At 30.4% G+C, this 16,651-nt stretch overlaps 1 protein-coding gene and 1 non-coding gene across 2 annotated transcripts; both read left to right on the forward strand.

Annotated features, from left to right (window-relative positions):
- The first annotated feature begins 1,595 nt into the window (after positions 1-1,595).
- Positions 1,596-5,195, forward strand: LOC107855303 (SUMO-conjugating enzyme UBC9). Its single transcript, XM_016700298.2, has 5 exons — positions 1,596-1,737; positions 1,861-1,944; positions 3,799-3,926; positions 4,291-4,395; positions 4,833-5,195. Exons 2-5 carry the CDS (start codon positions 1,875-1,877, stop codon positions 4,974-4,976), a joined length of 447 nt encoding a protein of 148 aa, XP_016555784.1. The 5' UTR covers positions 1,596-1,737; positions 1,861-1,874; the 3' UTR covers positions 4,977-5,195.
- A 926-nt stretch (positions 5,196-6,121) lies between these two features.
- Positions 6,122-6,286, forward strand: LOC124892290. The gene has a single exon (XR_007050170.1). It is a non-coding gene; the product is annotated as a U1 spliceosomal RNA (small nuclear RNA).
- Positions 6,287-16,651: the final 10,365 nt, after the last annotated feature.

A 16,651-nucleotide genomic window follows, 5' to 3' on the forward strand; every position in this document is an offset into this window, starting at 1 on the left:
GACAAGGTTAAAAGACCAAAATGACCTCGAGATTAAGTGACCAAAATGACCTTAATAAAAGGAGCCAAAACCGTGAGCCATCAAATGTGGTCCAAACCCGTGAGTCCTCTAGTCTTCAAGGCTCCAAGCAATCTTCTACACACGGGTTTGTTTGATGGCATGCTCAAAATAACCCCTACAAGTATGATCCCGTGCCCTACATGGGACCAAAACTTGATTCTTCACGTAGTGACTTTGAATGATGCCATGAAAAGTTAAGGCGGTCATTTCACTTGTATCATATAGATATTTGTCTTTTAAAAATAAAAGTTAGAAATAGAAAAGTGAAAAAAAACACACACAAAAAAAAAGAAGAAGACAAAAACGAAAATGAAAAATCCAAAAATAAAAAGAAGTGAGAAAGAAAAAAAAAGAAAAGTAAAAAAAAAGCAAAAAAAAAAAAATAACAATAGAAAAAAGAGGAAGAAAACGAAAAATAAAAATATGACAAAGGAAAAAAAATAAGAAAAATGAAAAAGAAAAAAAAATAAAGAAAAAATGAAAAAGAAAAAAAAAGAGAAAAAATAAAGCGGAGAGAAAAATGGTAAAATAAAAAGAAATCAAAATTAAAAAAAATAGAAATTAGAAATAGAAGTGTAAAAATAAAAGCGAAAAACAATTTAAAAAACGAAAAAAAGAAAAAGAAAACAAAAATATTAAAAGAAAAAAATACGTGAAAGAAAAAAAAGAAAAAGGGAAAAAAAGAAGAGAAATAGAACAAAGAAAATAAAGTGGAAAGAAAAAAATAGAAGAGAAAAAAGAAATCAAAATAAAAAAGAGTGAATGAAAGAAAAAAATGATATTGATACTTTATTTTGAATTTTTGAAAATCATAATCTTCATATTTGAGTTTGATGTGAAAAAGTAATCTACTAATTTAAATAAGATTAATTATGAAAAGGAAATCTACTATTTTAAATAAGAATTTACTGCTTTAAATAAATGGGATAATCATTCCCTATTTAACTCAACTGATTTGAGTAAAAAAAGATAGTAAATCTTGTTGTATATGCATTTTAATAGCAATATTTTTATAAAACACAAAATACAAGTTGTTATTTCATATAATTATGAAACAGTTGCTATCAAACTCTTAATTATTGCCCAATATGAATATGACTCAAAATTTGGGGTCTAAAATATTTTTGAGGCCTAAGTTTGCCTCTCCTAGAATCTAACTTTTGAAATTTGAAAATTTTTTGAAGTTAGATTCGTAAAATCTTAATCAAAAGTTATGGTCAAATAAATATTTAAAGATAAATTTTAAAACTATGATCCATAATCTATGACTAAACTCCAACTAAGTTTATTATCAATTTCTTCAAAATTATTCAAACATATATTTTAAAAATCTGATCCATAATTTATGACTAAACTCCAGCTAAGTTTATTATCAATTTCTTCAAAATTATCCAAACACATTATTAATCTTCCATAAAAATCAATTTTGCAAATTGTAAAATACTTTTTAAAACTCATGCACATATTGGACCTATTTGCCACATGTTAAAGAAACACAGGAACCAAAATGCCAAATACTCAAACTAATAAGGACGTAACATGAAATTTTGGCCAACAAATATACAAAATGCCTTTATTTACCATTATAAATAAGCTCCTTCATTCAACAAAATACTCTTCACTCCTCAAATTCTTTAAAAAAGAAAAAATCGCAATTTTTGTAGGAGGATCTCTCAGGTAAAATTCATCTCCATTTTTTCCTATGTTATATATTTTTTCAGTTGCATCAATTTTTATTTTTTTATTTTTTATATATAGAGTTGATTTTTGATTCTTTAATTATTTTTTTTTTAATTTTAGGGATTTGGTGGAAGATGGCGTCCAAGAGGATTCTGAAAGAGCTTAAGGATTTGCAGAAAGATCCTCCTACTTCTTGCAGCGCTGGTATGATGCTTCTAGAACCTTCCTTTTTTGGTGTTAAGAGGTTTCTAGAACCTTCATAAATTTTTCTGTGTTTTTTCATCTCTTGCTTTGTGAAGTTTCTAGAATTTTGCGTAGATTTATCATTTTAGCTGATGATCGCACGTTTTTGTTTCCAGAAACTTCGTTTTTCTGGGTTAGATGTTTCTAGAACGTTCCTAATTTTCTATTTTTGTTCTTTTGATATATATTTTTTTTTTTTTCATTTGATGCTTGCGATTTTAGTAGATTTTTGCTTTGATTTATCGTTTTAGCTTCTCTCGTATATGATCCCACATTTTTGTTTTAGCACTTTCGGTTTTTTGTGTTAACTGTTTCTATAACCTTCCTAAATTTTTCTGCGTTTGTTCATGTTTTGCTAGTGAAGTTTCTAGAGTTTTGCTTAGATTTATCATTCTAGCTGATGATCGCACATTTTTGTTTCCAGAAACTTCGTTTTTATGGGTTAGATGTTTCTAGAACCTTCCTAAGTTTCTGTTCTTTTTCTGCTTTTGTTATAGCTTGTGTTTTTCCATTTTGCTGGTGATTTTAGTAGGTTTTTGCTTAGCTTTATCATTTTAGCTGCTCGAGTCTATGATCGCACATTTTTTGTTTCTAGAAACCTTATTTTTGGGGGGGTTAGATGTTTCTAGAACCTTCTAAATTTCTGTTTTTATTTTTCCTTCTTTTGATATAGCTTGTGTTTCTTCATTTTTGTTGTGAAGTTAGTAGATTTTTGTTTAGATTTGTCATTTTAGTCCATGTCCGATGTGATCGTACATTTTTCAATGTTTTTTCCTCGTTCTTTTTGTGTTTTTTGGGTGGAAAAAAGTCAAGTTCTGTAAGTTGTTCACATGATTTTTGTTTTAGCTGAAAATGAGAGGATTTAGCTTATTTGGGGTTCTAGCTGAAGTTCTACCGGAAACGGCCTTGCTATTTTGTAAGGTTAAGGTCTGGGTATGTTGTTGTTGAGGTTCTTTTTTTTTTCCGGTAACCGCGGTGTCCGGGCATGTTGTTGAGGTTCTAGGTGAACAGGTTATGAATAAAAGTTAATCTTGAAATCAGCTTGATTCCAATTTTTGAACTCAGTGCATAATGGGCACCGCTGTACTGTTTTCCACTTAGGATGTGTTTGGTACATAAGCAATAGTGGCAGCGCTAGAAATTTCTTTAAGGGTGCTCAAGATTTAATATATACATATGAAAAATAATTTTGACTCGTATACTTCATAAAATTTACTATGTACATAGTATAATTTTCGATGAAGGGTGTTCAACCGACCACCATGGACTACGTGTGGCTACGCCACTGGTAAGCAACGATTACTTACCCAGTGTAATTCCACAAGGTTTGTCTGGGTAGAACTCATGCAGACCTTACCTCTATCTTGTAGAGATAGTAATTTGTAAGTATAGTAAAGTATGATCTTTTGGTGTTTATTAGTTCTCTACCCTGTAAAAACTATAGTCCTTGAACATTTTCGCTTGGTAGAAAGATTTGGAAGAGTCAGAAAAGAAACATAAATTTTGGTTTGTATTGGGAAAGGCTTAGAATTTCAGGGAATAAGGTTCTAAAGTTTGGAATTACCTGCATAGGTTCGAGGTACCTCTTCCCAAGCTTACGATCTCCATGCTCATGCTTGAGACGCGTTTATAGTCTGCATCTGGAAAGTGGTTCTGTAGTTCTGTGTGCTTTTATCTTCTGTGCCTTTTCTAGGCAAACTAATGTAAATGTTGCTGTATTAAGTCCGAGTACCCAAATATTATGTGAAAAATTGTCCAAGGACTGCATTTGGCGATTTCTAATGGTTATGTTCTTGCCCCTATTGTTTATATTAGGCCCCGTTGGTGAAGATATGTTTCACTGGCAGGCAACGATTATGGGTCCACCTGACAGTCCCTACACCGGTGGGCTGTTTCTCATTACCATTCATTTTCCACCAGATTATCCATTCAAGCCACCCAAGGTATTTTACCTACAGCATGAAGTATACACAATTTTTGATGACTTTCTTGAGAAATTCCTAATTTTGGTAAATTGTGCAGAAATTCTTTTGCAGAACTATTGATGCAATCATTTTCTTTGCTTGTAATTTTGCAGTATCATTGTGTAAACAGATATATTTGTGCATATTAAATCATCTGTGGCATATATGTGCATTGCTTTTGATAAAGCTGAAAATTTTTCCATATTGATTCTTGCCATTTAACTGTTTTAAGGTAACTGAATTTCTTGTAGAAACTATGTAGACAGGTAGCTTATTATATTTATCTGCGATTCTATGATGAATCTGTGTAGTTCTTATTGACTAATACAAGATGAATGTGCAGGTCGCTTTCAGGACAAAGGTTTTCCACCCAAATATCAACAGCAATGGTAGCATTTGCCTTGACATTCTGAAGGAACAGTGGAGCCCAGCTCTTACAATCTCCAAGGTGAAGTTCATTTCCTGTATTTGTTCTCATGCTGATTTAATCTTTTTCCATCCCTGTTTGGGTAGAGTGCTCAAGAGATATGATCATTAAAATGTTGTCAAATGTATATTGGAGGATGATTATGATGACTTTTAACCCGTTGATTATCTAGTTATCGGTCTAGGTAACACAAGTGAGTCAAACATAAGCGATTAAAATGGATTCATCTAATGCTTTGCCTTTCATTTCTAGTATTTTATTATATAAATAGAACATCTTTGATATTTCAGATTGAAGTAAATAACGGCTACCAGCTACAATTAGCCTCGTTATGAATGAAGCTCTTGCATCAGTTGAAGTTCGCTTTTCTTAGCATATAAAATAGATATTCATTGTTCCTTGTTTCACATCGATCAAGTGTGAGCTGGCATGTTTATTCTGTATTTGTTCCTTTGCAGGTGTTGCTGTCCATCTGTTCTCTGCTAACCGACCCCAATCCTGATGATCCTTTGGTGCCAGAGATTGCGCATATGTACAAGACTGATCGAAACAAGTATGAAACAACTGCTCGTAGCTGGACCCAAAAGTACGCCATGGGTTAGTTGCTGTTGCGATGTGTCTAGAGGGTCTCCTCTCCCTCTGTGTTTTGGGAATTATTAGAAATGTGCTAGGATTATGTTCTCTTATGGCATAATCTGTTCAAATGGAACGGTTGTGTTGCTGGCTCTTGAAACACTTAAATTTTTCCTTTTGGTTTGTAAAATCCAACGGTGATGTAACTCTTTGGATGGGTTAAAAATTGAGCAGTTTAACCCTTTGCATATGCACTTCTTGATCACACACGTAGGGTGTGTGTAATATGAAGGAAAATGTTTCTTCAAAAACAAGTCGCTTTCTTACATATATTTTGGTGTTGAGTAAGTAAGCGAAAAATATTATCCCAAAAGCGTTTATATATTATCTAGCCTATACCCTTTGGTTGTGGGACGCGACGGGGAATGGATAGTCAAGGGTGCCAAACTTCCTGGTGAAGTGAGCTTTTGGTTGGATGGGTAGGAGACATGAACTTGGAATAAGTTGGTTTTCCTTAAAAAAAAGTGTTTTTTCAACACATTTTGGTTACCAAATATAAGAAATTATTAGAGAATATTTTTCTTCGTACCAAAAGCATCCATAAACCATAATCGATTGAACTGATTGAGTTGGTTCTCTCCCATCCTCTCAAGTCTCACTGTCGAGGGTTATGCGGTAGTTGGCTTTTTCCCTCAATCAAACCAGCACTGTAGAGAAGTGTACCGTGGGTCTATTGCACACAGCTTTTCTACATTGTAAACGTATGAATAAGGTGTGACTACGTCTTACTTTCTTCAGACTCTACTTGTGGAACTAAATTGAATATATAGTCGTTGATCACTTTTCAGCCGGTCTTTGGGTAGTATACCCTAAACTCTCCGATCATTTCCCTTATTTTCAAGGAGTTTGTTTTCCTAAAGAATATATTTTTCAAGGCAAAATGGCCAATCAATCCAACACAATTAGTTGAGAGGCTTCTAAAAGTTGAATGATCCTTATACAGAAGCAGCAGCCCAAAGCTCTTCCGGAATTGAACTCTTCCTTTGCTTAAAATCAGTAGATGGGCCTAATTGCAAGCCCAAGTATCTCGTATTGGGTCAGTCCATATCAGTTGTAAACCAAAATTAGTTTCCTCTCCTTGCATTTCATAGCTTGGTGACCATATACCACATGAACATATACCAAGATGATCTCAATTAGTGACCAATAAGGCTCATGGCCTAGGGTAGAAACGTTTATTGCACTTAGAAGGAGTACCTATCTCAGCTAGACCTAAGTGATTGAGCTTTCTCACGTTATAGTTTGTGGCTGCAAGGACACGTGTTAGTATGGATCGTAACTTTTTAAAATAGAAGGATAAACTCATGGGCAATTATAGAGGGTAACATATGGATTCACCCGAACCAGTAGCTTTGGATTAGGTTGACCAAATGGTTGAACTCAGGACTTGTGTTAGTATGGACTATAACTTTTTAAAATAGATAAATATACTTAAGGATGACTATAGAAGGTAAATAGTACTTTAGTTCCTCTTCATTTTCATTAGTAGTACTTAGTTCATCGATCAAATTAATGAAATATAGAGCATTGAAGATGTGCAACGTCTATGCTGATAGTGTAATTTATAACAAGAAGTAATTGAAAATATATTTTTGCAGAATGCATTAGAATTTAGCTGCAAAAGTAGTTTGATATTTAATGTAAGAAAGTAAACACACTAGAGTTGTGAAAAAGAATTAGGTATTGCTCTACCATACTCATTTATGGCAATATATACAAAGCAATGAATATAATTGAACTAATCCCAAAGCAAAATAGTACTAGTATAACAACATGACCTTCCCATTACTACTATTCTTTTCTCAAATATCTAGTTTTCCCATTCTTTATTTTTATATTTCTGAAAGAATTGATTAAAAAGAAAAAACAGATTAGTATATAGATCTCCTCTTGTTTCGTCTATTGCTAGTGACGATATCAGTCGTGATCCTGGTACGAAGCTGGAAGTGTTGACTATGGATATGATGTCGGAAATAGATCGATTTTATATCACCCTTCAATTCAAATTAGCAAAAACAATACGTCTCCTTGTATAATATGGAATTTGCTAAGCATTAATGAGTTCTGACATTAATGAATTCTATTGAAGAGTTATGTATCGATACAATACCCTTAACAATACTCTACAGTAATATATGTCATGAGAAATTAGTACAAGAAATTGTGAATACATCGGCTAATAATAACGAAGTTACCTCTAATATCCCGAGCAAGGAGATCAGGGGACATATCCGATAGTCAAATTTCAATTTCTTAAAAAAAGAGATAATCATAAAGCTCACTCTCGACTAAACTTGAAATAAAATTAAAAGGAAGAATGTAATATTTCTTCTTTATTGTATTTGCCATACTCAAAACCTCATAATGATAAACCCAACATTTAAGTCAACTCGAATGCAACAAATCCCAACACCAATTTTTCTCCCTATGGTTATTTAAAGATCAATAATAATTCATAAATGCACCAAAAAGACAAAAAAACCACCACCTATCTAAATTTGGTGGGCAGGTATCAGGCAATGATGAAGTCAGAATATGTAACGGGATTATAAATTTTATATTCGATTGAATTTATCAAAGAATGAGATTCAATTGAACCCGTTAGCACTACATAACTCCGTCTTTGGACTAAATGACTAGAACTTTGATAGAACAGGCGAAAAATGAAGAATGAATAAGTTGACTCGAACACTATAAGTGCAAAAAGAAAAGTACATGAATATTAGCAAGGAATTAAATTCAGAAATAAGTTCAGTGCACCAAAAATGGAATCTTCGTTCTTACTACTTCCACATATAAATAGCAATAAATCTATGTTTACTGTATATTTATGAACCAAAAACTATTACTATAAGATCACCATTTTCACTATTTCCATTTATATTTATGCAGTTAGGGCCGTTTGGTTGGGAAACTAGTTATCTCGGGATTAATTATATTGGGATTACTATCTCAAAATTAGTTATTTCACTCTCAAAAACGGATAATAATAACTTTATAATCTCGGAATAACTAATCACGGGATGAGTTATTCCGTACATTTTTTCCCAATCAAACATATTGTAAAATTAATTCTGAAATTAGTAATCCGTTATCTCTCGTAGCGACAAATTCACAGCGTAGAAAACTGACTTAAAATTCAATGAATTGAATTTAATTAATTATTAATCGAATTTTTTAAATATTTCCCATAAAAAGAAAGTGGATTTTTTTTTTTTAATTTAAAGCAAATAAAGCGCTGTTTGTATCTTCTTTTAATTACATTGGCTTTATGTGTATGGGGCACTGTGACCTATGTCTTTTATTGTGGAATTTTATTCAATAATTAATTAATTAAATAATAACAAGATACCTTTTTTAAGCAAAAAAAAATATTACAGTAACTGTTTTTTCAGCATAAAATATGGCACGTGCAAGCCCTATTGAAGAACAAAAAAAATTAATTAAAACTTTGTAGTTTAATCCAGGCAAAGTATAGTCGTGCACACGAGTGGTGTTGCATATTATGATTTGGATATTATATTAGTTCTAATTTCTAATTAAACGTCCGTAATTTAATTACTAATAATATTAAACTCATCTAATTAATTCCTTAATAATGTTCTTAGATATTGTCTCTATTACAATTGAAAGGGCATTAAGATTCACAGCCTGACAATCCACCCAATGTAGACCAAATATTTTTAAACCACTGGATGAAAAATACAATAATACACACTATAATTTGTCATAATATGTATGTACCACTATATATATATATATACACATACATATATATATATATATATATATTATATATATATATATTTAGTGTAATCTCACGAGTAAAGTATAGAGAGAGGTATATTAGGAGACGCTGTTCCTACTTTTTGAAGGTAAATAAGTGGTTTCATAAAATCATCGGCTTAAGTAAATCATTTCAAATTAAACAAAGTTTAAAAAGGCAATGTAGTAGTGAGACGGCATGTCGAAAATAATGAAGAAAAGAATAATGACATAATAAATAATACGATAATCGAAATAAAGAAAAAGACCAAGAAAATCAAAAAAATAAGATAATAGAAGAGTAATAATAATAATATTAATATCGATATTCAAAACTAGACAACACTCTTGAGTACATATATATTAACCTTCTACACGCTAATCTTAGACCATCGGTATCCTTCTGTCTATAATCATGTCTTTAATAAGGTGCAAATATGTCATGTTTTGTTTAATCACCTCTCTTTAACACTTTTTCGAGCTATCTTTACTTCTCCTCATTACTGGGCTATGTGTTCATTCGTTCTCACATCTCCGAACCATCGAAATTAATTTTATTTTTCTCATCTTGTCCATCACAAAAGTTATTTCCATTCTACTTGAAATATCTTTGTTCCTAATTATGTATATACACATTTATATTTTGCCTTCGATGCTTAATTTTTTTATGAATAACGAATTAAATTGAAATCAATATTTTGGTCACCAAGTTTCAATTATATAAAATTATAAACTCATATTTACAAAAATATTGTTGAATTAATATTTATGCTAGTTGAGTTTGCACATGGATGCTTAGCCAAAGCTGACTTGGAATTCTTTGATTCTTCATTTTTAAAATCTTAATATCTCATAATTCCATAATCATTTTAAGCTGGTCTATCTCTTTCATTAATCATTTGCTTCAAATTAGATTTTAAGTTAACTAATTAAGTTGCCTTTTGGGTACCTTAATAGTACTATAAATTGTCTTTTTGATTAAGAATATAGGTGTTGGCATAGATAAATTTTTCATTTTAATATAATGTACTTTCGAGTTGTCCACTTCAAATAATTTTTAGACAAATAGTAGTGATGAATCATGCTTCTCTTTTAATTATTATATTATTTTACTAAATAATAAAAGTGAAGACCAAAAGAATATATGCATTTTGTAAGAAGAAAAAGTACACTTTAAGCTAACAAAAGGAATTTAGACAGAATTAATGTTGCAAAAAAAACTATGGTCAACCTTAGTTTAATATGGTTCCATAATGGAGCAAAAATTAATTAAATTATTAGGAATATATATTAAAAAAAACACCTATATATATTTATATCTATCAATATAGGCATACATTCCAAGAGTGTTTCAGTATCTTAATGTCCCCTACCTAAACCTATATTTCACATTTAAATTTACATTTATATTAGTCAATATGCATAAATAATAAATTAAATATATTTTGTTAGGGTGAAAAAGAAGTAATTGACCCATTTTTTCCACGACAAAATATAAAAAAATTTCAGTTGATTAGGAAGCTGGTATAGAGTACTAATCCAAAAAAGTCCCATGAATCTAGCCTTTTCAGAAGAAAAAAAAAAAAGGAATATTCAAATATTGAAAAAAATTATTAATGAAGAGTAAAATATTCAAGTAGTTAAGTTAATTTTTATAATGGATGGAAAAGTATGTTGCCTCCACTTTTTGAAAGAAAAGGAAATTGAAAGAACATAATTACATCATTTAGATATAATTAGTGTTTTTCCTTCACAAATGCACAGGTACTAGAAAGTACCAACTATATATTTTATTTCAAACTCAGCAATAAATATTTTATAAAAGACACTTCTATAAATTGATCTCTTTTTGTTCAAATATTTTACATTTCAATTTATTTATCTTATTACTTACCTCTTTAAATCAGTTAAAGAGAATGTGACACAGTCACTTCCCTTTTCTGACGACCCTTTAATTTGTTTTTTCAGATAATATATTTAACATCACAAAACTTAAGAACATTTTGATATATTCTACATATTTTTTTGTTTGTAATCATGATATTCTTTTAACCAAAAGTTTATTATTTCTTTAACTTTCATGCCAAGTCAACTTAGGTAAACTTAGGGGTGTGCAACGGTCGGTTCGGTTTGATTTTACGTGTTATTGATTCGGTTTATCGGTTTTCAATTTTTAAATATGTAAAACCAATAACCAATCAATAAGATATTTTCTTATCGATTTCGGTTTATCAGTTTTTGGTCCTTAACGGTTTGATTTTCTGTTTAACCAATAAGAGAATACTTATAAAATAGAAATATTAACAACTAACATAAAAAAAATGAAATCTTAATTACCGCCAAAACCTACGCAATGCATTTTAGTTTACAAGAATCTTCAAACTTAAACTGAATGCTAGTTAGCAAAAAAATTGAATCCTAATTATTGAAAGCTATAAATGCTTCAAGTTTTTTATTACGATAATAACCGAACTTTATATTGTGTCTTTGTTGCTCTGAATAGGTTAATATTTTGTGAATCACTGAATTATGAATTAGTAGCGCATATAATTTGTAGACATACACGTATCTATCTATCTATCTATCGCGATAGATAGATAGATAGATAGATAGATAGATAGATAGATAAAGAGAGAGATTTAAATATATAACATAAATAGGGATAAAACAATAACTTAGTGTATTCTTATTGGATTATCGGTTTAACCGATAATCCAATAACCTAAAACCGATATTGAACCGTTTACCCAATAAATTTTTTTATAAAATCAATAAAAAATTGTTAACTCGATAACCCAATACTAATAACCCAATAATATTTTTATCGATTCGATTTATCGGTCGGTTCGATTTTTGCACAGCCCAGATAAACTTGGAACAAAGGGAGCACTTTTAATCAACTAATCGAAAAAGGACTAATTAACTCCTAAAAGTCTCAATTGAATTTGTTCAACAAAATAAAGAAAGAAAGCAAGAAAGTCACAATGACTAAAAGGAAAAAATGTCATGTGTCATGCTTCTCTAAACTTAGTCAAAATAAAAGAAAATAGATTCTTCAATGAGATTAGCTTGTTTAATTTTTTGTTACTACTAATATGTAACTAAAATATTACTAATAGAACATAGTGTTGTTGCACGTTTAAGTAAGATGTTCAACTATTCACTTTATTTTAAATAATATGATAGGAAAAAAATGTATGATACAAATTAATAACTATGAAGATTATGCGTTCGATGGAGAGTATGATTTAAATAAATTTTATTTTTATTTTTGTGAGTAGAAAAATTATTTTTAATAGACACCAATTTAAAAAATGTTACTGTAATCAACATAAAAGACAGTTCACCATCCGTAAACTTTAAATTTCAACTATATAAAGTATTCTTTTTGGTCGCTTTTATTTGTCAGTTATTTCATAATTAGATTTTTATTTTGTTGTATTGTCACTCTATGAGAATACATCGAATATATTATTGTTATTGTACTTGTCATTTTTTTTTCTATTTTATTATTATCGTCAATTATTTGTTTTTAAAATTATTTTTAATAAAATAATAATAAATACCAATTAATAGAAATATTATGATAAAACTAATAATTCTTACGATTATTTTATTAATTAATGGTGTGACAAGTAAAAAGTTAGTGACTGTCTCAAATTTCGAAGCCATAGATGACGGTGACACGTCAACGTCACGTGGAAGTACACGTTTCGGGTGTTTAACGGAGGAGCTTAAACGGTGCCGGTAACGGAATTATTCAAATGGGTGGGCCCCTATGATCCCTTTTCCTCACCTAAATTTTACAAATTATTAATTACTCCTCCAACTTTTGTAAGTACACAATTTCTACTGCCACTTGTATTGGTACATTTATTATGTTATCGTAGTTCATTTTTATTTGTCTACTGTTAATCTGATATATTTTGAGAAATGACTATATTTAATAAAAGAGTAAATTATATATGAATGAGTAATAAAATGAGGAATTTAAGTTTGATATGTCGTTAGTATATTTTCTTTGTACATTATTATGTAACTTTTACTTGTTGTACAACATGTAAAACTTATTTGATAGTGTAACTTAAATTCTAAAATAAGAGTAACTTCTTGAAGGAGAAGGTACAGATAACAAGACTAGAATCATTCAGATATGTGTAGAACAAAGAGAAGATGCACGGATACCTCGATAGGAAGGTTTAAGAGGATGACAATGAATAATTTCAGGAGAGAGATTGATCAAAGAAGTTCCAACTTATCAAGGACATGAATTCAGATAAGAGATCGTGCAAGACAAGAATTAATATAGAAGGTTAGCAGGTAGCAACACATTGTCTTGTTATCCGTTCATATTAGTTGTTGTAGTATTCTTATACTTTGACAATCAGATTATTTTGTTATAGTTACTGTCCTATTACCTACTCTCTCTTTGTGTTTATTTTTTGTTATTTCTTGTACTTATATTACTTTTTTTTTTTGAATTACTGTATAAGTACTATTTTTTCATTGAACTGAAGGTAAATAAGAAACAACTTCTCTGTATCCGAGGTAAGAGAGACATGTGCACATTCTATTCTCCTTAGAATCTCAGATTTCATTTTGTGAGATTATACTTTCTCCATCCTAAATTACCTGTCCCAAATTGAGACGACACATTGATTAAGAAAAATAATTAATAACATGTCTAGTTTATCATAATATCTCGATTAAATGATGTTTACGTTTTAATCTGAAGAAAGTAATTAATGCAAGGAATACACATGAAAAAAATATCTTGTCTCTTCTTAATTAATGAAAAAAGATAAATAAAATAAAAAATTAAATTAGAAAATTTAGAACGAGTAATTTGGGACGAAGAGAGTATTCAATAAATAAAAATAAATATTTGTATATTCAGAAGAAGAGTACCTCACTACTATCTATTTTTCACATTAAATGCTCTTCCTTTTGCAATATAGTTATTGACAAATTAAATGTTTCAATGAATTAAATAGCAATGAGCACGATTAGATCCATTGAGCCATATGTAGTCCTTTTCTCACGTAATTATCAAATCATTATGCTCGAATTTATTCTGTTTGTTTAATCAATTGATTTCACATCAAGTAAACATATCATGTAATTAATAGAATATTTTATTTATAATATGTAATTTTTCCTATTTACAAATAGAATGTTGGCTTGAATCTATGTCACACATTTTTATTAAGCCCATCAAACAACTCTATCATTTGAGTCTCGTCTTAATTAAGCAGAATATTGGCGATACCTAAAAGAACTTAATTCCGTCTAAGATTTTTTTATTTTTTTTTAAGAACTAAAAACAATTAAATAACTTCTGTTCTAACTTAAAAAGACTCTATTTACATACATTTGTTTTCTCCTGACATTGTCTTAGACTGTTTAGCTAATTACAACTACTATCAGACAAGTCTCTAAATACTCTTAATCTTTGCTAAATATTACTCCTAATCCTAATTAGGTGTCACAAGCTAAACCTTTATGTCCAAATACTATGTATCCAAAGATGAAGGATGATACACGACGTAGCTTCATTTTATTTTATTTTATTGGTAAATTAAATACTATTTTCGTGAATATAATAACATTAATATAGCATACCAGTCAAACTAAAGCCAATGAGGTTTTTCACACAAGACACCCTAATAAAAATAAGAGTGTTGGTTGTGAAGTAAAAAGTACTATGCACGTACTGTAGTATTATTCTTGTTGTTGTGTAACTCTCAACATATCGACAATATTATCAAAAAGAAAAAGAAATGTTATTGAAAATCCTTGACGGGAAAAATCACGGGCAGAGGAGGAGGAAATTCACTATATGGAGATCGAGGAATACAATGAGGAAACGAAAGTCTAACCAACCCACTAAATCACACTTATATAATACGTGCATGCAATTAAATCCTAAGCCCAAAAACATACAGGTCCTTACGTTCGTACAATTAAAGCCTAAGCCCGATCCCTCCGCTACCACCACAGACCCCCAAAAATCTCAAACATGAATCGTACCGTGAATATTTTAGGATCGGATCAACAAAATTTGGGTCACAAGTACTCTAACAAGAAATAAGAATGACTTTGTTAATAGTGCCACTGTTGTAGAACGAGAATTTGTCTAAGGAGGTTCAAAATATGAAGTAGTAAAATATTAATGAGGTTGAGTATCATCACTATTGCCTATTATAGTAAATGGTTGGGATTCTTTCACTTAGATTTAATCAAATGTCTCTAGTTCAAACCTTAAAATGAAGAACATTGACCTCGCTAGTAGTGCCACTGTGATAGAGCCAGAATTTTTTTAAAGAGATTTAAAATATGAAGAAGTAAAATATTAATGAGGTTGAGCATCGTCACTATTGCCTATTATAGTAAATGATTGGGATTCTTCCACTTAGATTTAATCTAACGTCTTTGCTTCGAACCTTAAAATGAAGAACATTGATAGCAACTTTGTTACACTTAATGGACCTACCCAAAAATGCGATATAGTTTCAGATGCGGAACAAGAATTTGAATTTATATTACGAGTTTTGAATTTTAGAATGACAACTTAATTATTAATTTTTGAATAAATTATTTATCAGAGAATTAATTAGATCTAGAACTCTGGAAGAAGAATGGTAGCACCGTCCTATTAATATAGACAATAATATCGATATTTACAGGGTATATACATTATCAACTATGTAGTAATATTTATGGTTGAGGAGTTTTGGAGTAACTGCTAATTCAATCCGTAGGAGGTCACAGATTTGATTCGTAGAAATAAACTTTTGCAAAAATATGGGATAAGACAATTGCATAAAATAATTACTCCTCGCAATTCAACTCTTTCCAAACTCCGCACATAACGAAAATTGTCGGGCATCGAACTAGTGGCGGAGCCACATTGAAGTTAGGGGATTCGGATGAACCCTCTTCGTCGGAAAATTATACTACTATGTTTACATGGTCAAAAATATTTTTATGTATATATAATAGATGTTGAACCCCCTTCGACTAGTTCGTATATTTACTTCTGAACCCCTCAATGAAAATTCTGGATCCGTCACTGCATCGAACCAGGGGCGGATGCACTTCTTTACGTGCGGGTTCTCAGGAACCCATAACTCTCGTACGGTTCTTAAATTTATATTGAAAAAATTAATAAATATATAAAAATTATAAGTTGGAAACCCACCAACAAAGTGTGATATTGATCTAGTGTAAAACAAAAGCTTATTAAAGTACTGTTAAAAATTCATAATCTTTAAATTCTAAATTCACCTGTGCATCGAACTATCTTTTTTTTAATGTAGCAGTATTTATAAAAGTCAAATAGTAGTAGAATGTAGTTGGTTGGTAGTGCTTGAGAAGTAGCTTGCACGATGGGAAAAAACAAATTGGATTAAGTGAATTTGAGGAAAACACAAGCACACACACTCAATGACTGAGCTAAGTTTATTGAAGCACACACGTACACGCATGCAAAATATAACATTAACAAAATATATATTCAGAACTCATAACTACATATAATAATATACATACACATACTATTATTATATCAGAGGCCTAAGTAATGAATTCATGAAAATCAAGAGGCATCACGTGACTTCACCATTTCTCCCCCATACTTCATAAACTCTAGTTGAATATTATATTATATAACTAGCCCTTTGCTGATCATGCAAGAAGAACAAGAGATCACACTAATATGCATGGTTGCCCTGCAATAACATGTACTCCTTCATTTTTAATTAAAAATCTTATGATTAAATCTTATGTACAGATTTATCTTTATCGGAGAGTGCATTATATTCATTCTTCTGTTAACGTGAACCCAAATTTAGTCGAAACCTCTATGAACATCATACAC

The sequence above is a fragment of the Capsicum annuum genome, chromosome 1, assembly GCF_002878395.1.
Source record: "Capsicum annuum cultivar UCD-10X-F1 chromosome 1, UCD10Xv1.1, whole genome shotgun sequence".
In the NCBI taxonomy this organism is placed as follows: domain Eukaryota; kingdom Viridiplantae; phylum Streptophyta; class Magnoliopsida; order Solanales; family Solanaceae; genus Capsicum; species Capsicum annuum.